The following is a 25,334-nucleotide window of genomic DNA, read 5'->3' on the forward strand; positions in this document are numbered from 1 at the left end:
GGTCAATGAAATAACTAATGCAATGACTGATGAAGTAAGCATACCTCTTGCCTCCTGGCAAAGAGGTGGTAGACTATATAGGTTTAAAGGGAGTCAAGCATTTTTACGTACAGCCAACACAGTGAACTGTTTTGCTAATTAATTATATTTGCTTATTACAAGGTAGAAGGGAGAAAAGGAAGTATCTACATAATGCCTACTACATTTCAGGTACTGTGCTAAGTATTTTACAATTATTATCTTATTTGCAAGGTGGGGTGTGTTATTATCTCCATTTTATAGCTGAGGGAACTGGGGCAAACAAAGGTTAAATGACTTGCCCGAAGTCACACAGCTAGTGTTTGTGGCCACATTTGAACTCAGATAGTCCTACCTCCAGGCCCAGTGCCTTATCCATTATACCCCTCATCTGTCTCAAAGAAAGATTCTAATGTCATAGGGCAGGGACGGTGTTAAGTTTTTGGGTTTTTTTTTTAAAAAGCACCACAATTCAAAAAGAAAACAAAAAGACTTAATTTATTATAGATGGTCAAAAAATAAGTCAACTCTAGAAGTAAAATGTGCTGATTACAAAAATAGTCTTTAATCATTACCATTCTCTCTCTATTTAAGATATCCTAAAGAAATCACCTCTAAACCCAAATGAACATACTAAATTAGTAGGAAGAACTAGACTAGCAAACTCATTGAAATCACAGAGAAGAAAATAATAGTAGTTGCTCATTTTATCCTTAAAAGTAGAAATACAGATAAGTAATCTTACGGTATTAATCCCTTCAACTTTCATGCTTCAGAGTCAGAATATAGTTAGGATGTCTTGTTTACAGCCAGAGGTGTGGACCACTGGCCAGTGACTGTGGTATCCAACTGTCAGATCAGGTCTTTAAGTTAACAATCTCATTGATCTGCTATCAAATGAGAGAATAAATATGAAAGCATTTCTAGAAATTAAGTGTTATACAAATGTAAGGTATTTCTATTCATCACCTTCTGGCTCAGGTCAGGGATTAGCACAGGAACTGGGGGAGGGACAGAGGAAAAGGAATTAAACAAACAAAAAAGTTGCATTCAATTTTAAAATGTCGGAGTAGTTCAAGCATGTTACCATTCCCTAAATAACTAGATGCACACTTGGCTTCCACAGAAGTCAAAATCCCTAACCCATACATATCAATCTTTTTTTCACCCCCTTCCCAACCACAGTTAAATATCATCTTTCTTCACTCTAACCAGTTCTTGATGTGTCAGCATGCTCTTAATCGCTTAACCAACCATATATTTCTCCAAACTTCATGTCCTATTTTTTCTTCAAATTAATTTATTTTAGTTTTCAACATTCACTTCCATAAGCTTTTGAGTTTTCAACTTTCTCCACTTCCCTCCCTGCCCCCTTCCTCAAGATGGTGTGCAATCTGATAAAGGCTCTACATATACATGCATTGCTGAGAAGAGCTAAGTCTATCAAAGTCAGTCATCGCTCATGTCCTATTTTTGCCATTGGTTTTCTCATCAAATTCCACTTGTAATTCTTGCCTGTGGTGGAAGGTCCACCAAGAAAGTCTCCACAAGTCAATTATAGCCATTTACTTACTAGATAAAGGAAAACAGAATGTAAGTGAAAAGTGTGGTGTTTGAAAATGATTGCTAGGTTAAGTCCATAATTTTAAAAAAAAAAGGAAAATTTTAAAAAGAAAAATATATCTGGATAACATGTGAAATGAAGGAAATGTATCCACCTAACGACTAATCTTTTTCATGATGTGGTCAAAAAAAGGTCACAGAGATAACCATAGAGTTAATATCCACCCTCCCCCTGGATCTGGAACCAGAAATGACTGGTCAAGAAATTTCCGATCTCTTTCCTTAATGCCTTTCTATGATGGATCCTCTAGCCATATACCATATTTTCCTCCTTTGGTTCTCTCCTTATTCTGAACTCTTATCTGGCTGCCACCTTATCATGGCATCTTAGATTTAAAGGGGCTACAGAACAGGTAAACTGGGGTCTGTGAACTTATTTTTATAATTTTCTGTCAATTATCTTCTTTTGCAATCCTATGTATTCTATTTTATGCCCTTAAAATATTATTATGAGAAGGGGTCCATAGGTTTTACCAGAAGGCCCAAGGAGTCCATGATACAAAAAAAGTTTTAAGAATTTCTGCTCTCAAGGGTATCTCACCCAGCTCCTCACTCCATGTGGAACATCTCTTCCAAAATAAGCCCAAGTGCTACCTCCTACAGGAATCTGCCCCTCCCCCTCATCTCCAGATACTAGTGCCCCTTCCTCTAAAATGATTTTATATCTCCTTTGTATATATTTTGAATTTCATTTAGTTTTCTGTGTACATTGTTTTCCTGCCACAAGTTCCTTGAGGAAAAGGACTTTTGGTTTCTTTTGGTTTTTTTTTTTTTGTCTTACTAGTACTTAGCACCAGTACGGCACGTAGCCTGGCACATCAGAAGCACTTAATAAATGCTTAATGAATAAATGAGTTTCTCACAAATGGCCATTCACTAGACAGCTCTAAGTGTTAAATGCTGAAAGTTGCCTCTCTATAACTTCTACCTGTTGATTCTCATCCTGTGCTCTGGGACTACAACGAGTAAACATACCTATTCCTTTTTCCACAAGACACATTTTCAAATATCTGAGTAACTGAGTTATTCTCTCATCTCCTAATTCATTCCTCAAAAAATAAAGGTTGTTTTTATAACACTTTAAAGTTTGCAAAGCATTTTTCAAACATTGTCTCATTTGAGCTTCACGAGAATTCTGTGAAGTACATACCACAGGTATTGTTACCCCCATTTTAGAGAGGAAAAAATTATTTGCCCAGGGTCGGAAAGTTAGTGTGAGTTGAAGGCAGGGCACCTTCCCTTCCTCAGCCCTTATCTGGCTTCTGAGAGCAAATACAAAGTTCCTTGGTAACTTTTTTCTCAGCTTCCTCAAATGCCTCTGGTATAGGAGAAATTGATTATCTCTAACTGGTTTTACAGAAAAATAAAACAAACACATATGTAGATCAAATCAGACCTATGTGATCACAAAAACTCCATTTTTAAAAAGCCCACAGAAGACATAGAGATTAAGTTCGTATCATTTTAACACGTCAAAAACAATCCTACAAGTACACGATTTTCTTTTAGTATTTTAGTCGGTAAGGAGTTTTGGCAACTTTTCCAAAGTGTTCAAACATACACAAAAATATCAACCTCTATTGGTTACAGATTGTAACTGGGTTAATTTTAAATGTTTATAACCAATATCTAGCTTCTGATAATCTGTATCTTTTTTCCCTCCGAAGATTAAGGAAAAAAATTACTGCTAAAATACTTCAAAATTCAAAGATAATAACTCAAAATTCAAGCTCATTTGTGTGAACTTGTTCATATGAACTTTAGTCATTTCTGTGGTTTACCAAAGTTTTTATTCTATTTTCAATGCTGATTTTAAGAGAAAACATTAGCATACTGGAATAATCTATATTTTCATCTCTGTGTCACTAGCCACTCTACAAATACTTTTAGTACTCTAGCTTCATCTAAGACAGAACTAATTTTATTTAAAATTCCCTATAATTAGTCACATATTCCATAACAAAAAATGAAAAACATCAACTTTATGACAAAACATAAATAGGCCAGGTCTTTTTTATGGAACATTTACATCTTTAAAGAGAGAAAGTCTAGCTCAAAGAAACACAAATACTGAAGCAGATTTAAGGAGCTAATAAACACTTAAACTTACTGAAAAAGTCCTTAATGATGTTCAACCAATCCATTTTGTTCAAAATCCTGTGTTCTCTTTCTTTCAGTTGGTCATACAGCACAGGATAATTCTCAGTGAGCTTCCTGGTCTGTTCTTCAACACTGAAACTCCCCACACCCAATCCATGTGACTTGGCCCATACCCAAACAATAAAAGTTTTTCTGAGGCTTCTCCCATTCCGAAACTTTTGATCTTTACAAGAACTTGTTTAACAAGTATGTCATGTCTGCCACAAAAAAACACTCTTAAGTTTCAAATGTAAAAATTTTTTAAAAGGTGGCCTAATCATTTGCTATTTACTAAAATGATTTACTATCTCCATCCTTTTTGGTATTTTCCCTTTCTTTTTCTGTTTAACTCTTAGTAACCCGTATAATCAGGAGCAGTCTGGTCCATTAATTACTTTGGGGAATTTCCAAAATAACAAATGGCTGCGTGCAAAAGTTTAAAGTACAGGGAAATGGTTAGCTGGACGAAATCACTAGATTATTAACATCATTCCAGCTATATGAACAAATGACTTAAAACAGATTTCATAGAGCATTTTAAGTTCCCCTAAAAAAGCAGCACCATAAAAGTGAAAAGAAATAAATCACATACTAGTTAACTGTGGCTTAAACAGCTGACTAAAACATCATCACTACTGTCAGGAAAACAGTAAGGTTTTTCTTGTATAAACAAATAATTTTAAAGATACCTAATTTGGTTTCTGAAAGACTACATTAATAAGCACTAAAATCAGAATCCCCCCCCCATCACACTAATTTTAAAAATATCCTTTGCCAAATGTCAAAAACTTTTATCCTATCTTCTTAACAACTTCTAGTAATTTTTAGAAAAACTGGAAGACTTGTATATATCCTTGGCTGACTAAGAAAGTTTACTTGCTCTTTCCATGTCCTTCAATCAGCATGTACGTACAGTTTTGTTGAGAATATAGGGTTTAAAAGATCAGAAACTATTGGTTCTGATTCTGGCTTTACCAGTAACTACGGACAAATCATCTAAACCTCTAAGCATAATGTTCACAAATTGTTCAAATTCTGAAGATCCAAGCAAAAGTTACTTCAAATGTATCACCTGATGGTCAGTGATCATCAACTTAGCTAATATTAGCTAATTAGATCAGCTAATATTCTGTGCTTAAAATTACTCTGGAATGTTGCTGATTTCATGCTTGCAAATTATTTGTTCTATGTGTTGTATCACACTCTAAATCTGTGACAAATTTTGTTACTGTTTTGAAAATGCTACAATTGTCTATTCAAAAGCATTAGTTTTTACTTTTATTACTGATGATAAATTAAAAGGAGAAAGGAGGGTGATAACCACCGCCTTCATGAGGATGCATGAGAAACAATAAGAACTAATTTAAGACAATTAGTCAGTGGCAAAACACAAAAGTATTTTATTTCAGCCAATTATTTTAGCTACCAAATTATTTTTCCAAGTAGAAATTTTTCAACATTCTTTTCTGCATACGTAGAAAGCACAATATTAGGTAATGGCATGTTTTCCTGAATACCAGCGATCAAATCCAGTCCCTCCCCAACTCCTTTCCTGTCAGCCAAGAGGGAAAGGACAAAGAACAGAGGTCAATCCTCACCCCTCCACATTTCCTTCCTCTCAGCTCAGCCAAGGGAAGAGTAAAGCAAGGACCTCTGTTTTCTTGCACCAACAAAGGGATCCAGAGGAAAAAGGAATCAGAGAAGGAACGGAACAGGAGAAAAAAAGAGGGAGAGACTGCAAAAGGCTGATTATTTGTGGTTGACTACATAGGATTCCATAATTAAAACTACGGAAAAAAAATGAGATAATGTTTTTTAAAGTTGAGATTCCTAACTAGGAAACCAGTAGCTTAAATAGTAGGCCTGTACGCATTTAAGTTCATGTCAAATATAATAACTTATTCTGCGTTTAAACTTTAAATGAGGTATCATCTGGTTTTGGCTCAACTGGGGCACAGGCCCTACCTACAGTCCTCCGACGTGGCAATGTTTAACATCTACAGGCCTAAGATTGCCCTTACTGAGCTAGTGCTGAAGACTGGGGCAGACAGTAAACACCATAGGATAACAGGTCTAAAAGCCAGTCCGAGGTCATCCAGTCCAGCCCCTTCATCTTATAGACAAAGAAACTGAGACCCAGGGAAGTGAAGTGACTCGGCCAAGGTGGCATCAAGTAGTGGGATCAGAAATAGGATGTGAATCTAGCTTCTCTGATTCAAAGAGTACTGTATTCTTTCCACTGTATCATGCAGCTCCTCTACATTCTGCAATCAGTCTACAAACCTATTCATTAGAGTCATTCTTGCTGACTGCGACGTTACGAATTCTAGAAACATTTTGTTCAAAACTACAGTAAATTATATAGAGTAGCATGGAGTGGCAGACTGACGTCTCTGAACCTGAACTGTTATCTACCTGAATCTATATTATTTGACAAACCCTCCCCTATACTGCTGACTCTTGAGTCTGGCCCTACCTGATTAACCTGGTGCCATTAACACACCCAGGCTTCAGCACGATACCACTTCAGCTAAGTATTTTAATCAATTGCAGCAAACATTTATTAGCCACCTACTAACATTTACAGAGGTGGCAAAATGGATAGAATTCCAGACCTAGAATCAGGAAGACCTGAGTCCAAATCTGTCCTCAGACATTCATCAGCTGTGTGACCACGAGCAAGGCATTTAACCCCATTTGCCTCGGTTTCCTCATCTGTAAAATGAACTGGATAAGGAAATGACAAACCACTCCAGTATCTTTTCCAAGAAAACCCCAAGGGGTCAAAATGAGTTGGACATGACTGAACACTTACCTAAAGTATCCTTTAGATTTTTTACAATAGAAGCTTTCCTAGCACTGTTTTTCCTTTCAACATAGTTAGAAGGCACAAATCCAGTTCTGTTCATAGAATTTCGAACTCTCCACCAGGACTTGGAATCATCCAGTAGCCAAAGTCTTTCATTCTTCTTGATGTCAAGTTCCTGCTCTTGCTGGGCCACATAATCAAATTTGGCTACCACCACCACCTCTTCTGCCATCTTCTAGCAGCTTTGGCACTGTCAATATAAAAGGCAGAGAAAATAAAAAATTATTCCCTTTAAAAGATCCTTATCTGTAAAGACAAAATGCCAAGAAATCAGGGCTGAAGACAGTATTTGGATGTATGATACTACTTACATGCTGGTTTGAATTTAGATTTTTCAAGTCCCAAGTTTTTTATCTGTATATTCTACATATTCTTTTAAAAGATCTTGAATTTCTAATTTGATTTGATATTGGAACATTTGGAAAAAGGCATACCTGTTAGCAAACCATTGTTATCTCTCTATTTTAAAATTACTTTGTCCTGTTTACAGGGCCAAAAGTAGGAGCTAGCAAAGGCGACAGACAGTTAGAGGTGTCAGGGAGAACAATAGGGTATATATTGTCTTGGTAGTCAAGGAGACAAAAACATCCAGAAAAAAGGGGAAGTCAGAAATGTCAAATGCTGCAGAGAGACCAAGGTCACAGGACTGGTAGCTTAAGAAATGGCAGGGAACTTAAAGGTTATTTACTCCAACTCCCTCAGTATATAGATAAACTGCGGCCTAAAGAGGCTAAGTGAAGTGTCCAAGATCACCTGGTATTTGAACACTTGTCCTCTGAATCTATCCAAAGTGTTCTTTCCACAGCATCACACTGCCTTCCATGAAGGATGAAAACTGGACACACACACACACACACACACACACACACACACACACACACACACACACACAGAATTTCCTATTCTTTTACACTTAGTCCTTAATTAGGATTTTGTGTTTTAATTTGCTAATATATTTATACTGTATATTATTGGTTATCTGTGTTAGTATTTTGTTCTTCTAGCACTTTAAAAGCCCTACCAGTACAAGGATGATGCCTTATCTAAACTTGGTATTTCCTCAAGCCTAGCACAGTACTCTGTACAAAGTTAGTGTTTAATAAACGTTGTTTTGTGTCATATTGTTGGTTGTATTATATGTAATTCTAATTAACTTATTCTGCTGTATTATTTCTGAATTTGTCATACTCTTTTCTTTTAATAAATCCTATTTTATGATCTTGAATATGTGGAGACAGGTTAGGAGTAAAAGGGAAAGGTGAAGTAGGTTCTAGAAAAGAATACTCCCAAACAGTGGCAGAAGAAAGAAAGAAGAAGTGACAAGTAATTAGGGATGAGGTGAACCATATGTCTGAACTGAAGGAATCAAATCAGCTCAGCGGCAAGGAAAGTACAAGAGTGGGCGTGCAGGCATCAGGGAATTTTAGTAAAGGGTACAAGTTAAAATAGCCCTTAGGGTTGAAGGCAAGGTCCCTTGGACTAGTTTCAAAGAGGAACTTGTGCCCTGGGAAATTAACCTGGAAAATGAAGCCTAAAGCCTAGGGCTACAATCTAGCCACTAGATCCTTGTAGCCTTCATATCATTTCCTCACAGAGCACACAGCACCTAAACGTCATTTTTTCCTATTCCTTCATCCCTTACCTTCCAAATAATGGGATGGTATATAGTTATGATAGGTATTTCTACATAAGAAAAAAAGCTTAATCTTCATCAGTTTACTGAGTCCACACGGGTATAAAGAATACAATTGGGAAAGAAATACAGTTTTAGTTAAAATACTATCTTCACATCTTTAGAACTTATGCTTTTAAGAGGGGCAAATATTAGGGCAGACTATAGTAGAAAAAAGCAGAGATCTATCAGTTTGACACATCGATGTTGGTCAAAGGATTTTTGCTAAAGAACAGAAAAATATTTATAAACTTTAAAATCTGTATTTCCTCAGATGTCTCCGAATCAATGATAAATATTAAAAAAAAACCCACAATAACAAAATCACATCATTCATTAATTAGCCCCTTATTAATAGGCTCATCTGTGACTGAGACTTTTTTAAAATTTTCTTTTCTCTAAAACAGGACTTAAAATGATATTCAAAGTACTCTTAAAAATCAAAGCTATCTATAGTCTTAAAAAATCCTCTCTACCCCTATTGATTAGAGAAATGCAAATTAAAACAACTTTGAGGTACCACCTCATACCTATCAGATTGGCTAATATGACAAAAGAAAAATGAAAATGTTGGAGGAGACGTAGAAAAAACGGGACACATTACTGCTGGTGGAGTTGTGATCTGATCCAACCATTATGGAACACAATTTGGAACTATACCCAAAGGGCTAGAAAACTGCATACTTTTTGACCCAGCATCACTGCTAGGTCTATACCCCAAAGAGATCAAAAGTAAGGGGAAAAGGACCTATATGTACAAAAATATTTATAGCATCTCTTTTTGTGGCAAAGAATTGGAAATCGAGGGGATGCCTATCAATTGAGGAATGGCTGAACAAATTGTAGTATATAATTTTGATGGAATACTACTGGGCTACAAGAAAGGATGAACAGGATGTTACAGAAAAACCTGGGAAGATTTATATGAAGTAAGGCAAAGCGAAGTGAGCAGAACTAGGAGAACACTGTACACAATAACAGCAATACTGTACAATGATCAACTGTGAATGACTTAGCTATTCTCAGCAATACAACATTCTAAGACTATGATGAAAAATGCTATCCACCTCCAGAGAAAGAACTGATGGAGTCTCAATGCAGATTGAAGCATACTTTTTTTTTACTTTTGGTCTGTATTTTCTTTTGCATCATGGCCATGGAAATAAGCTTTGCATGACTTCACATGTATAATCTATAATATTTTGCTTATCTTCTCAAAAAGGGGGAATGGGAGAGAGAGAATTTGAAATTCAAAATATTTTTTAAAATGTTAAAAAAAAGTTAGCCTTTCACAACATGAGCACTGTGGAAGTGTTTTGCATAATGATACATGTGTGATCTATGTTGAATTGCTTGCCTTCCTAGGGAGGGTAGGTGGGAAGGGAAGAGGGGAGAGAATTTGGAACTCAAAATTTTAAAAGCAGATGCTTAAAAAAATTAATTTTTTTTTTCAAAACAAGATATATAGGGAATGGGGCACAGAAATCTCTCCTGCCCTACAAGAAAGTAAGGGGAAAGGGGATGGGGGTGGAGGGAATGGGGTGAAAGAGGGGAGGGCTGACTGCAGAACGAGGCAATCAGAGTATATGCCATCTTGGAATGGGGGAAGGGTAAAAATGGGGAGAAACTTTGTAATTCAAAATCTTGTGGAAATCAATGTTGAAAACTGAAATATTAAATAAAATATATACAGAAAAAAAGAAAAAAAGTGCTAAGACTGAAAAAAAATAAAGTGGAAGAGGGATGAAAAAATGTTAAAAAAATTTTCATGTAATTGAGAAAAAATGAAATAAAAGAGAAAGAAAGAAGATGCAAGGAAGGTCACTAAAAACAAAGCACTCTTCACTATTTAGATGAAAAATGTAATATATGTGCAAATATGTATGTATACACAAATATGTATATCACTTTGATACTGAAATTAAAGGAGTACATAAAGAACCAAAGCAGGATTTTAAAAAGCAATGAAGTAGCATTCAATACTGAAAGTGTCACATTGTGTACCTAAAGCATATTCTTTATACTGTTCTAGGCTTGGTCCACGCAACAAAAAACTGCAACATGATGCACAATCATTTAGAAGGGGGAAAAGCACATTAAAAGAAGCTTAAGAGGATCAACAAATCCAAACCACTCATTTTAAAAATGAAGACAACTGAGGAAATCTAAGACAAGATCATTTCCATAAATACACGTTTCTTTTTCTTCAGTATTTTTTGGGTCTCCTTTAGCAAGCTGTTAACTCATCTTTCTTGATTTTCTTGAATCACTCTCATTTCTCTTCCCAATTTTTCCTGTACTTCTCTTACTTGATTTTCAAAATCCTTTTTGAGCTCTTCCATGGCCTGCCACCAATTCATATTTTTCTTGGAGGCTTTGGACGTAGGAGCTTTGACTTTTCTGTTTTCTGGTTGCATGCTTTGATCTTCTTTGTCACCAAAGTAAGATTCTATAGTCCGAGGGGTTTTTTTTTTTGAGTTGTTTGCTCATTTTCCCAGCCAATTACTTGACTTTTGAGCTCTTTGTCAAGGCAGGACTCTGCTTCCAGACTGGTGAGTGCTCTGTCCCAAGCTTCAGGGGTTTTGTGCAGCTGTTTTCAGAGATACTTCTAGGCATCTGTAAGTTTTCAGTTCTTCTGAGGTGGTATGATCCAAGGAGAGGTTTCTACTCCCCTCCTGGCCTGTGCTCTGGTCTGTGAGGGACCTCAAGCACTCCTTTCTGCCTTGGAATTGTGAAGGATTCCCTCTCCACAGCCGCCACAAGCTCTGTTATGCCAGCATTCCTCCTCACCCCAGGACTATGACCCAGATCCAAGCAGGGCAAAGCAAAAGAATCCTGCCTCAGTGTCTGCAAAGAGATCCTTGAAATCCCCCTTTGATCAGCTGCTTGATCCCCCCACCATCTGTGGGCCCGGAGCTCTGGAATCAGCCACTGCCGCCCCTGCCACAGCCACCTCCACTGCCCCAGGGCTGAGGCCGGACCTTGCTCCTCTCTCACCCAGGTCCAACAGAGTTTTCCCACTGATCTTCTATGTAGTCTTTGGCGTTCATGGGTTGAGAAGTGTGGAAATTGCCACAGTTACCAGTGATTCAGTTCCCAAGGCCTGCTCCGGCCCCATCTGTGCCCACACAGCGGCCCATGCCAGATTGCACTCCGCTCCCAGCCTGGTGTGATGGACCTTTCCTGTCAACCTTCCAGGTTGTCTTGGGCTGAAGATTTGTTTCACTTTGTCATTTTGTGGGTTCTGTAGCTCTTTTGATCTCAAAAATGAATAAGGCATTCTTTAATGACAAAATTCCTCTTCCACCAAAGTCCCTCTAGTCAGGTGCCTTGCTTTTAGATTCTACACATGTATTTCTTAGGTGACTTTCTAACTCAAGTAATACACTAAAGCTAATCAAACTCAATTAAGTTCCCTCATATAGTACATAAATATCAGGAAGCTAGGTGTACAGTGGACAGAGCACTGGACCTAGAGTCAAGACATGAGTTCAAATTTGACTTCAGACATTTACTAGCTCTGTGACCCTGGGCAAATCATTTAACATCTCTCTGCCTCAGTTTCTCAACTGTAAAACAGGGAAAATAGCACCTATTTCCCAGGGGTATTATGAGGATCAAATGAGATAATATTTATAAAGCACCGAGCAGCTCCTTCCTCCCTTCCTTTCTTCTGTCCTTTCCTTTCCTCTTTTTCCTTCCCTTCCCTTTCTTCCTTCCTCCTCTTTTGTCCACTTAGGGCATAGGTTCCAAAGTGGGTGATACCACCCCCTGGACAGTGCTGGAATGATGGGGCGGGGTACCCAGTAGTAGCCTTGGGTGACACAACTTTCAAACAAACTATTAAAGGGTTAAAGAAAGTGGATTAGGGTTGGGGGACTGAGTAATTTTTTTTTGAAAAGGGGGCAGTAGGCCAAATAAGTTTGGGAATCTCTGACACAAGGCATCATACCCTTACCAGCAGGTACTCTGCCCAAAGGAATGTAAATATTGGTCTCTGAAACCTGACAAGATATCTTGGGTTTACAGGGTAGATTTCTTTCTAAAGGACCATGCCTTAAACTCAATTCACTCTGGCTCTCTTTGATTGGCCAACAATAGGTCCCAGCCTAAGCCCCATTCACTGCTCATTGTTTGGGCCCAGACTGACCAAGTAAATGTAAAAAGCAACTGTTTCTGTTTTGGCTACAAAGCTGGAGGGTCTTCCCCTCCCAGAGTGATTTTTTTTTTTGACTAGGCAAGAAGCAATTCTTTGCCCTATTTCCCACCTAGCCTTAATCACTGAATGGGTGCTGCCTAAGCCAAACTGAAACCTGGAAAAACTTAAAAAAACCAAGATCTCCCACTACAGCGGGAGCCATCTCCAGTCACCCTGATCTATATCTAGCCACTGGACCCAGGGCAGCTCCAGGGAAGAAAGTGAAGCTGGTGACTTTGCACAGACCTTCCTCACTTAAATCCAATTCACTTGCAAGTCATGACCATCACCTTCCTGATACCATAGTTCTCATTGAGAATAAAGCACAAACCACAACAAGTATTCCCATAGCACCTAGTACACTATCCAAAATTTTAAATACATGTTAACTCAAATAGTTCTCAAAACAATTGCAAACTATTGATAACCATATGAAAGAATACTCACTAATAAGAGAAATGCAAATTTTAAAAATCTCTGAAGTTTATTTCAAAAATGATAAAGGCAATAAATGCAACTGTAGGTTGGAACGATCTAGGAAAAGATTTGTTTCAACAATCCGGCTAGCAGCTTCTGTGGGGGTGTAAGATCCACCCACAGCTAGCACGTAGAAAGCTGCCAACAGCACAGGTTCTTTTGATCTGCTTAACTAAGGAAAGCATGGTGAAGGGGCTGACAAGCTTACTTTAATTCAGCATACAAATATCATTCACTTAGTTCAGGAGAAGAAGCCAGCACACTGAACTTCACAGCAAAATACAAACAAATTACAAACATCAACAGACAGACCTTGTCTGATTCAAATCCCAATACACAGTTACCAGAGTTCAACAAAGTCTCAGCATCCAGGTTTACGAGCTGGAGGGCTCCTTAGCTACAGCTGCCCAGAGTCTCTACATCAGCACCATCACCAGTGAGAGCCCTTCCGCAAATGGCTCTGTCCTCTCTTCTTATAGGGCTTCAGACATCATCAAACATGATCTGAATGGCCAGAACTTAGGCTGCTACGATTGGCTCTTGAGTTAGCCCCTCCCCTTAGGACCCTGGGAGGTTCACATCCACATAGGTTAGGTTAATACCTAATAGGGGTTAGAGCCTGGGGCTTAGCACTTAATAAGACTCAAGACAGGCATGGCTCTGGAGTTAGCACCTCCCCTTAGCCAGCCCCACCTTGGGCCCCACCCCAGTCACCAATCCACACCCACATAGGTTCCACACCTAATAGGGGTTTGGGCCTGGGGCTTAGCACCTAGTAAGGCTCAATGAAATACACTGAATTGCTCAAAAGAAACAAAGCCAAACTCTTCAAGGGCACTTGTTGAACTAAGCGCTAAGAGCCCATTTTGCTTACCAACACAAGATATAGAGAAAAAAAATTGTAGCTGGTCCTTAAAAGACATGTAAGACTTGACTAAGCAGAAAAAACAAGCTTTTTTTCCATAAAATCATGTTTATAAAGAAATAATCAAGTGGGTATATGCACATTAATATTCTGCATATAAGAAATATAATTTCACAGAGAAAACATATCCAAAGACTGATTAAAGTAAAATCAAAATAGGAAAGGTTTCCTGGAAAAGGTGAATTTTCTAATTTGGAATTTTATAAAAGGATAAAGATAGGCTGGCTGAGACAGAAGTATTCCAAGTAGGAAAAATGTTACATATAATGTTATATGCACTCTAATTCTTCAGAATGGAATACACACACACACACATATGCAAGTCAGCAAATAGATTAATTTAGCAAATATCTATAATCTTAGCCTCTCAACCATGCTATTGTCTTGTGTCAACAATAACCCATATGAGATTTCTACTTAGGTATCTTGTTGTCACCTCAAATTAAAGATGCTCCAAACCAGCTCCCTTTTCCAACCTCCCTGTCTTTGTTAGTGACATAACTGCTCTCCACATCATCTTTCATACAAAGTCAGTCATCAATCAATCACTTGATCAATAAGCATTTACTAAGTGTTTTACTACAGGACAGGTGCTGAGGATATAAGAAGAAACAAGAAGTCCTTGTCCCAAGGACTGAGCTTCTTGTGGGAAAGAGACAGCATTTATAAAATATAGAAGATAAGTAGGGTAAACTGAAGGTAACCTGCTAAACACTGGGGGAGACTAAGAAAGACAAGAGTCCCTGCTCTCAAGGAGCCCACAGCCTAATGGGAGAGACAACACAAAAACAATTATAGACAAAAAAGATATATACAGGATAAATTGGAGATAATCAAAAGATGGAAAGCACTAGCACTGAAGAATAGAAAGGCTGCTTGTACAAGTGCGGATTTTAGCTGGGACTTGAGGGAAACCAGAAAGTAGAAGTGAGAAAGGAAAGAATTCCAGAGTTAGGAGATAAGAATGTAAGATGATTTGAAAGGTGGAAAGGGACCTGGTTTTGAAGAGTTTTAAATTTCAAAGGGCTTTATATTTTATCCTGGAGGTAATAGGGGGCCATAGTTATGTATGGAATGAATATACTATAGGAAAATTATGTTAGCAGCACTGTAGGGGGTCAGATTGAAGTGAGAGACAAGAAAACCAATGGTGGGATTCAGCTGGTTCGCACGGGTTTGGTAGAACTGATACCTAATTTTATGTTGAGTTCAGTGAACCAGTTGTTAAAATGGCACTTGTAATCAGGATTCTTTCTAAGGTGGGTGCCTGGGCAGCCGCCCAATGCAGAAATCACAAATACATATTCCCTGCCCCCCCCCTCCAAAGGCGGTGCTGTGTCCAGGCCCGGGAATAGGGTCTAGGATGGAGGCACAGGGGAAAGCTGGAATGCAGTAATGAGGTACCAGCACGAGATGGAAGGAGGAAGGGAAGGGGAAAGCCAGGCCCAGGATGGGAGGGCTGGCTACACCCCCGGCAGAAGCCGCTGCAGCTGGGGCAAGGGAGAGCTGGACATTCGGGGGAGGGGTGGGGTGAGATAGCAGCAGCAGCAGAGGCTTCCATGGGCTTAGACCTTACCCCCTCCCCTGCTCCCTCCCTCTCCATCTCCTTGTGAATGAATCACCTGCCAAGCCACACCTCCAGGGGCCAGCATCAAAGCTAGAGTGCTGGGACCCAGTCTTGGCGTAAAGGCTAGAAAAAGCAAGCAGTTACTTTGGGCTTCCTCCCAGGGCCTTCTGCCTCCTGCCTGCTTGCCACTCCTACTGTACCTAGAGCCAGGAGGCAGAAGGTACTAATGGTGGAAGCCACCCAACACATGGTCTCTGCTGCGCCCCCCCCACTTCCCCCAGGCTGCCCCTAACCACTGTTATCCTCTGGCTCTTATACACCTGGCCCGGCCCTTACTGACCCTGCTCCCTCAGCCAGCACCCTTCTCCCCTTCTTGTAATCAGCCTGCCTCTTTCTCCCTGGGCCTGAGCCCTGACCAGAGCTGGTCCCAACTGATCCTGATGACTGAGGGACCCTTGTGTCATGGAAATCAAGGATACCAAGAGCTCAGAGGGAGTGTTCCATGGGGGGCAGGAGGAGGGGGATGGGGGCAGATGTGCTAAAAAGTCAGATTGTCCTTGGTGCCTCAGACTTAGCCTTTTAGTGTAACTAAAGCTGTTCAAGAGAAACTCCAACTTTTCCCCTGGCCCTGAGCCAGTTAGTTCTGATGTCTATAGGCCTCAGGATGGTGTCAGCTGACTCCTGGAAGAAGCTGGGCTGAAAGTCCATAGGTACAATAACCCCATGTATACAACCCAACACAAGACCATTTTTCTGAACTGGTCCAATGCCTTATCACAAACACATTCACATACACACATACATATTCACCAACATTCACTCATACACTCAAATATATTCATACACACTCACAAATACATATCCACACACAGTCACAGACTCATATACATTCACATATGTTCACTTACACACATACACATTCACACACATACACAAGCTGACACACGGACTATACATATTCTCATACACACACACAAACACACACATACACACACATTCACCAACATTCACTCAAAGGCAGAGAACCAATCGGTTGTTAATTTATTTGAATCCCACCACCGAAGAAAACCCATGATAAGGCTTCTATGACAATCCAGATGGAAAAGTGATGAGGGCCTAAATTAGTTCCTGTGCAAGTGGAGAGAAGGGGAAGTTAATGAGAGATGAAGCAGAGGAAGCAATTAGAAGATTTAACAACTGACTGGATATGTGGAATAAGTGAGGGAAGAGTTGAGGATGACCCAAAAGTTAGGAACTTGGGTGGGTGGATTGGTGGTGTCTTTAGCAGTAATAGGGAGGCTGATAAGACAGAAGGGTAGAAGGGAAGGGTGTGGAAATAATGAGTTCTGTTTTGGACACACACTGAGTTTGAGATATCTAAGGGACATCCAGTTCAAACTGCCTAAAAAAGCAGGTGGTGGATGCAGGGCTGGAGCTCAAGAGAGACTAAGGCTGGTTATATATATATATGAATCATCTAAATAGAGACAAATGACTCCATGGAGCTGATGAGGTCTCCAAGTAAATGTGTACAGAGAAGGCCCAGGGCAGAACCTTAAGAGTTAGCAGAAAGGACATAAAGATCCAACAAGAGAGGCTAGGGGGCACTGTCAGGATAATCAAGATATCAGTTACAAAAACCTAGAGAGAAGAGAATATCCAGAAGAGGTCATTAGACTTGACAATTAAGAAACCACTGTTAACTTTGGAGGGAGCAGTTTCAGTTTAGTGATAAGGATGGAAGCCACAATGCAGAGGAGAGGAAGTGAAGGCAACCACCACAGAGGACTTTAGTGAGCGTGGTAGAATCTAGCAAGGGATTTTTTTAAGGATAGGGAAGATGCAGGTGTGTTTATAGATAGAAGGGAGGGAGTTAGCAGAGGAAGAGACTGAAGACTAGAAACAAAATGGAGATGATGAGTTAGCCTATCAATTTTTCCTTTCTCAGACTTTGTCTCTTAGATTCTGTAACAAAGCAACTTATAATCTCCTAGAAAAGAGGTGAGGGGGTGAGATAGGTATGCCACTTCACCATCAAAGACTGGAATGAAGGAGATATTACAGGATGATGTCAGAGAGACAAGATGGGGAGAAGAGAAGTCAGAGCTCATGACAAATGGCATCAATTTTTTTTCAGTGAAGTATGAAGAGAGGTCCTCAGCAAAGATCTATTAATTATAGGGTTTTTTTCTTCAAAATATCCCTCATCTGTCCCTTCCTCTTCATTTTCACAACTACTATATTAGTGCAGATCCTCATCAGCTCATAAGTGGATCACGGTAATAGCCTTCCAACAAATCCCCCTCCCTATTTCCAATATAATTCTGTCAGGACTAACTTTCCTTAAACATTACTTTATCATGTCACCCTACACTTCAAAAACCTGAGCTACCATCAGTAACTCTGCTTTCAAGGACTTCTATTTAAAAAAAAAAAAAAGGACCTCTATAATCTTGCCCCACCATATATATGTGCGTGTATAATGCGGGTGTCTTTATTTTTACTTTCCATTACTCCTCAAAATGTATCCTCTATTCTAATATCTGTCTCCTCAATGTCGAACAAATATACAATGTGTAGTCTCACGTCCATGCTATTGACTGTTCTATGTTTGAGTACAAAGGAAGGGGAAAGAAGGGTATGTTGCCTCCACCCCCTATCTCCAGCATAGAATGCCCTCCATTCCTCTCTTCTCCTATAGTAAACAAATTCCACCTTTCTTCTAGACTCAGCTTTAGTCCCATTTCCTATATGAAGCCTTCCCTAGCTAAAGAAATAGTAATAATAATAGTTCTCTAATGGAAAAGAATCCTGGGCTGGAAGCCAAAAGTCCTGGGCTCTGGACACCACTGACACTAATTCAGTAAGTCATTTTCTCTTTCTAGAGTTCCCTTTTATAGCACTTGATTATGTATTTTCTTAATGTTCAATACTTTTATGCACATATTCATTTTATGTTCCTAATTAGATTATAATTTTCTTTTGGTTGGGTATCATGTATCATCCTTCTCCAATTCTTCAGTGGGTTTTTGATTCTATCTATGTGGTATATTCCCTCTAATGATGCAGACTAGAACCCATCTACAATCTATCAATCTGTATGACTCTTTTTCATGTCATCCCATGAATCTTTCACAGGGGGTCCCCTCCGAAATGCCAGGCCTTCTTCTGGGTCTCTTGACATTATACAGATATTAATGTAACATACAAGCTATTTACCTCTTAAACTTTAAGGATGAACCCATTCTTATAACTTATTATGGATGAACCATTCTGATAACTTATAACCCAAAATGATGTAATTTGTTGTTAATAATTTCTTGCAGAATATTTATTCACACTATGCATCTCTCTTCTGCCCTCTGTGTGATCTGCAATTTTGATACTTTATAGAGACTGTAGTATTCCACAATTTGTAGTCATATCATTAGAAAAAATATTAGTCTTAAAAGGTGGGTTTTTGTTCCAGGGAGAGGTTTGAGTTCAAAGAAAACATTGAAAAATTTCCCAAATCCAATCTAGCCCACTCTCTTTCTCCTGTACAATTCTAGGCCCAGTTACTGGCCATCTCTTGTCATCCTGATCTATATCTGGCCACTGGACCCAGATGGCGTCAGAGGAGAAAGTGAGGCTGGTCACCTTACACAGTCCTCCCTCACTGTAATCCAATTCACTTGCATGTCGTGGCATCACCTCCCTGATGTCACGATCCTCTTTGAGAATGAAGGACAAATCACACAGTGTCTGTCTAGATGTGTGTAGACAGTCCATTATTCTATACATCATAATGGTAGAAAATAAGTATCTTCATCCACTTGATTTTTCCTATGTGCATTAAAATGAACTCTTTTGAATGATTATTGGTCTCTGCAATGCTTTGTGGTTTGATGCAATCAACACAACGTCTTCTGTAAACAGGAGTATCTGGAGTACTTATACATCTACAAGGTCCTTCTTCCATTCAGGCTACACTGAACAGAGATAAGCATGTGTCTTCTTGTCTTCTCTCATTTGATTTTAGCCAGAAGACAGCTGAACAAAATCATTTCTGTTGTTACACACATAATAGCTAATTTTATATCACACTTCAAGGTTTAAGGTGCTTTTCATTTGATAATAGCAAATTACATATCAAGGACTCTTGCATGATCTTAAGACATCCATGGGAGATACCTTGTTGGAAGAGTCTTTATAGCTGCGTTTTGCTCTCCTGAAGCAGATGCCATTTTTTTTAGTAGTCAACAAACTATTGCATATATAGTATAAACAATTACAGTATAACAGGACTGTATATTTGGGGCACTTTTTGGTCAAGCATGTGATTAGAAAAATGTGCTTTAGAATGTGTGAGAAAACAATGGTAAAACGTGGACTAACTTCCAGATAAAATGCAAAGACTGAGAAAAGTAGAAAGTCTACCCAGAAACGTGTGGGACCTAGGAAGAAAGACTACTCTAAATAGTTACAGCTCTAAGTAACTCAGAATAAAAAGGAGGGTCATGCCATGTGCTTGTGCCTTAAGCAATGATAATAATGGAAAGCTTTAAAAAGCTGTTCAGAATCATAGTTTTTCTCTGTTCTCCCACATGAACACTCTCTCTTCATAAACTTTTTTTTGGCTTAAAAAAATCAAACATTTGGGGTATCCTGGCATATAGTGGATGACAGAGCATTAAATCTGAAGAAAGGAAGGCCTAACGTTCAAATTCTGTCTCAAACGATTTCTAGCTGTAGGAGCACGAGCAAGGCACAACGTTTCCAAGCTTCATTTTCCTCATCTGTAAAATGAAAATGACAATAATCATACCCATTTTATTACTGGGATCAAATGAGGTTATATATGTAAAGTACTTTGCAAACCTTAAAGTGTTACACAAATGAGAGCTATTTTCACCCTAGTGAAAAAGAAAAAGGAAGGATCCATATCCCAATTATATCTAGATGTCTTTATTTTTCACTAGGCTATACTACTGCCTTCTCTGACATGCCCCAGAAACATCTTCATCACACCAGCCCTGCAATTCAACTCTTTTGCCCCTCCTGAATGGATGGTCTCTCTCAGATCCACCATTTGAAGAGGCTGCCCAGGTCAGCTATGAATTCATTTCTCACCAGGCTGCACTTTGGACTTCTCTACCTTGCTTGGCCCCCAGGATCCAATCATCCTGCCCTTCCCCCTTTTCAGCTTCCTTTTTACTTATTGCCTTTCCCCATTAGTATGTGAATTTCTTGAGGGTAGGGACTGTCTTTCTTTTTGCTTGTATTTGTATCCCTTTAATGACAATTTAGATTTGAAGATCTTTCTCACCCATTAATAGGCCATGTGACCTGCTTACATCACAGGAAGTCTGTCACATGTGATGGGAGGAGCTTGCTGAGAAGAAAAGGAAAGTGTGTCACAGGATATGCAGAGAGAGCAGTTAGAGCTGAGGGAGAGAGCAGACGTGTGGCGGCTGTGAGTGTATCTGTGGAAAGGCCCCAGCAGTGGGGCAGATGGTTTGGGGATGCAGTGGTTCTCTGCTGTGATATTGTATATTTCTTTGGGGCTGTGGTGGACTAGGCTTATTGGTTTCAGGATCTGGTCCTCTGGTGTCTAAATAAATGTTTTACTTCTTTTACCTTCTATGTAGAGAGTCTCCTATATTTTGCGATACAGAACCACAGAGGCATTTTGACAGTTATCATCTATATTGTGATTATTGCCCTGCTAATACAATCCCCAGTGCTTAGCTCAGTACCTGGCAAATAGTAAGCATTTTATGAATGATTATTGATAATGAAGATAATGAAAATGACCATAAGATCCCTGAAAAGGTCTTCGTATATCAAAGGAGAAAAACAAAACCACTTAAACAATTTTCAATTGTAACAAATTTTTATCATGTTAAGAATACGAATTAGGTTCAAGTTGGAGTACTAATAAAGAATACCAATAAACAACTCTAACTCTACCAAATACACCTAGTGTGTGTGACCCTGGGCAAGTCACTTAACCATGCTTGCCTCAGTTTCCTCACCTGTAAAATGAGCTGGAGAAGGAAATGAAAAACTGCTCTAGTATCTTCACCAAGAAAACCCCAAATGCAGTCATGCACAGTCAGAAATGACTGAACAACAACAACATCCACTCCTGATGTTCTATTTGTCCTAACAAAGGTCTATTTACCTTGTATTTATCTGTATGTATTTATGTATACGTTGTAAATTCCTTGATGCCAGGGACAGGTTCATTTTTGTCTGTATCTCTAGCACCTAGTACAATGCCTGGAACATAGTGAGCATTTAATGAATGTTTACTGATTGGTTAAAAAACTGTTTTTGATGAATAGCCCCAGTTCAGTAATATTCTGGTTCTGCATCATAGAAATGTTACCACTGGTCCCACTCTGCCCTTGGTGATCCACTCTCCTGTTCCTGTATCCCAATTTCCTAGCAACTTAAGTTGCTGGCTTCCCAGGGACTAGGTTCCCATCCTTGCATATTAATTTCCTGAACCCAACTGCTCTAGCTTCCCATGCCTTGATCCTACTATCTGCCTGAAAGGACCTTTTCTAACTGCTTCCCCATATGGATGGCCAAACTTGCCAGGTTAGTTAGCGGACATCTACTGATTGTCTGCCTGTTTGAAACTTTTCAGATTCCCTGTGCTCTTATCTGGTGACATCACAGAATTCAGAGTCCACATCATCCACAGAATATGATATTTGTTTGTGTGCTCTCCTCTGCTCAGATTGATCTTCCAATCTTCCAGTCACCTCCCAAATGTATCCCTAAGTGGTCTCCATAGATTAATGGCATAAATACGCAAAAAACCGTAGAATCACAGCCTCTTAGAACTAAGCAAGGGAACATAATAAATATCATCTAGTGAAGTTCAAACCTTTTACTTTACAAATAAGGTGTCTGGCGCCCAAAAGAGCATTAAGATACAGATATCCAATCCCAGTTCTGGCATTACTTTGTTATGATAAATAAAGAACACAAGTTGAAGCCAAAGTACTTTATCAATAGGCTATGAAAACTAAGGAAGGTTGTAGAATCTATTTCTCTGGAGATCTTTATTACAAGGACAGGATTCCACTTTTTTGTGATAAGAGAGGCCAACTTTAATGTGAAAGCAGGGTACTGGATTAGGTCAGTGGTTCAAATTATTCCAGAAGACATATCTGGATAGGGACGAAGGAGAGTGGAGGGAAAGGGGTTGTTTTGTTTTTTAAAATGGGCTTTAGGCAAATATTTTATTCCACTACATCCAGCTGCGGCATACATGCCATCAAATGAGGGAAAGAAGGAAAGAGAAAGAGTAACTTAGAAGAGTTTGAAAATTTCACCAAGTTTGAAAAAGGACAGATGAGCTTTGCAAGACAGGAATTGAAATGGCACACATATATGACAGAATGCTTTCAAGCATATATTGTATGTATCTCTATACATTCAGTGATGTTAAAAAGTGTTTCTCAGCCCATGTGATTAATTACATTTTCCTATGCTGCTTGTGAAAGCAGCCCTATTTTATAGTCATGTGTTATACAATTAATCAATCTGTATAAGAGACCCACAGTATCTAGATCATATTGAATGTTCATGTCTAACCTGAATTTAATTTAGAAAGAGTTAGCTTATATACATCCTTGATTTTATACAGAAAAGATTTAAGGGATGTGCACTAAATACCCTTCTCTCCTAATGTAAATAAGTAATTTCCTCCTACAGAGTTCTTTATTATATCATACACCACACAGAACCAAAACTAGTAACAACACTTTTTTTTCCCTTTGATCATATAAAATATAACTTTTTGTAGAAATGACTACTTTATTTTCAAGAAATAGGTGAGGGATTACTTAGTTTTGTGGGAGAAAAAATCTTCTAAGGAAAACTTTAATATGAAAATAAAAAGCTTTAATATCTGTTGTACTTTAACACATAATTTAAGTTTCCTGTTCTGATAAAAATCATTACCATAACAATACCCAAATGACTAACTCAGGAAGTTTGGGTGGACTGCAGCTCTCTCTGTAAACAATGAAGAAGAAAAAGAGACCCAATAAATAATTAACTAAAACATACAGTAATTAATAAAAGCATGTATAAAATAATATTCTTTAATTTCAATTAAAACCCCCCAAACTTTATAGTCTTCCTAAATAATTTTAATTGTCTTGAGCAAATTAAACTTAGATGGAAAGCTTACAGTAAGAATCAAAAATTAATGGTCTGACTATAAGCAAAGATTACTTTAAAATTTCATTTTCTTAAGGCATAAGTCATAACTGATGAAAAGGAACTGTGCTAAGCATGATTTTCTTAATTATTTTAAAAGTTTACAACGTCCAATCCCAAAACCACGATGAAGGAAAAGAATATCCAATTCACTGTATTATGTATTAAGAATGTACTAGGCTTTAGAGTGGTAACAAGAAATATTCTCTCTATTCTCTATAAAGGCCAAATCTACACAAAGTACTGAGTGCTGTAAAAAAAAAAAAGTAGACCAGAAAAGAAATATGAGATATTTAATGATATGCATAATCCTTATTGTACTTCCCAGAAATTATGCAAAATTGTAGGCAGTTCTCATAGGGAACTATGTAAAAACAGTCAAACTAAATTTTTACATTTTTTTACTTCTGACTTTATATGTTCTCCAGTACCTTATGTTCGAATAGGATTAGAACTAGTAGAAATCACTGGACACTCAGGTACTAAAAGGTTTTAGAATGCAAAGAACCATGCCTGCAAAGAACCATGCCTACAAAGGTGATTCAAATTAAGCCTAAGGTATGTAAACCTTAAAGTATTTCATAAATGTTATTGTTATCATTATTATAAATAGGCTATATGCAATGACTGGCTATAAACTGAGTCTTTATAAAGGAATCTGATCCTAAGGTAAATTAGGGTCATTTATTAAAACATTTCAAAAAAGGGTTCTGAGTTCAGGGAATTTAAAAATAAGAAAGTTACTTGATTAGTTTCTCCTATTTTATTTAGCTGCAAATGCCCCTCTGTAATGTTAATGGGAGGGAGGGGTGGCAAGATCTCCCCTGCCCATTAATAGGCCTCATGTGGAGCCCATTAAGGGAAACTTGCTTATAGGAAGGCTTGCACACCTTTTGTTAATTTCTAATTAGGCATTGGGCCTAAAGAGTATATATTCCAAGAGGTGAGCTTTTGCTTTGGAGGGTTGCTTATGAGAAAGATGTTGTGATTCCCTGGTCGAGACTCTGAGTGGCTGTGTTCAGAGCTCCGCGACTCCTCAGAGATAAAGGCTCTCCCTATTCAGTGGTAGATGTAAAGCTTTGATTCAGGCAGTAGAGCCCTGTCTGTTGGTCTTTATTTCTCTCCTCTGTATTTCCTATGTTTATATTTTATGTGACTAAAAAAGAAAGATTGTTGACCCCTGAAACAGCTATCTTTCCTTAGAAAAGCAGATAAAGGGGCAGCTAGGTGGCACAGTGAGTAGAGCACCAGCCTTGGAGTCAGGAGGACCTGAGTTCAAATCCAGCCTCAAACACTTGACATACTTACTAGCTGTGTGACCTTGGGCAAGTCACTTAACCCCAATTGCCCTGCCTTCCCCCCTCCAAAAAAAAAAAAAAGACAAAAGCAGATAAAAGAACCTGTACTAGCAGCCATCCAGGATATGTCAGCGAGGTTGCTGTTACACCCTCCAAATGGGATTAGGTGATAACTTCCCCATTTCCACTTGGGAGGGGGAAAGGACACTTAATATATCTAGAAGAGATCTATTAAAAGACATTTTTTATAGCTGGATGGAGACAAAAGTAGGCTGCTGTGGATCTGCATGCAGATCTAGGTAATAGTATGGTAGTACTCCAGACT

The 25,334-nt window shown here is 38.6% G+C and overlaps 1 protein-coding gene across 4 annotated transcripts in view; it reads right to left on the reverse strand.

Annotated features, from left to right (window-relative positions):
* Positions 1–25,334, reverse strand: part of NCK1 (NCK adaptor protein 1) — an 88,379-nt gene that overhangs the window by 7,020 nt on the left and 56,025 nt on the right. For 3 of the 4 annotated variants that reach the window (XM_036745815.1, XM_036745816.1, XM_036745817.1), the window contains one exon: positions 6,596–6,839. In XM_036745815.1, the coding sequence (XP_036601710.1) occupies positions 6,596–6,821 (226 nt within the window). In that variant the 5' untranslated portion in view covers positions 6,822–6,839. Of the gene's footprint in view, positions 1–3,751; positions 3,862–6,595; positions 6,840–25,334 lie in introns of those variants that run through there. The other variant, XM_036745818.1, reaches the window with a different exon arrangement.

This window comes from Trichosurus vulpecula, chromosome 2 (assembly GCF_011100635.1).
Source record: "Trichosurus vulpecula isolate mTriVul1 chromosome 2, mTriVul1.pri, whole genome shotgun sequence".
In the NCBI taxonomy this organism is placed as follows: Eukaryota; Metazoa; Chordata; class Mammalia; order Diprotodontia; family Phalangeridae; genus Trichosurus; species Trichosurus vulpecula.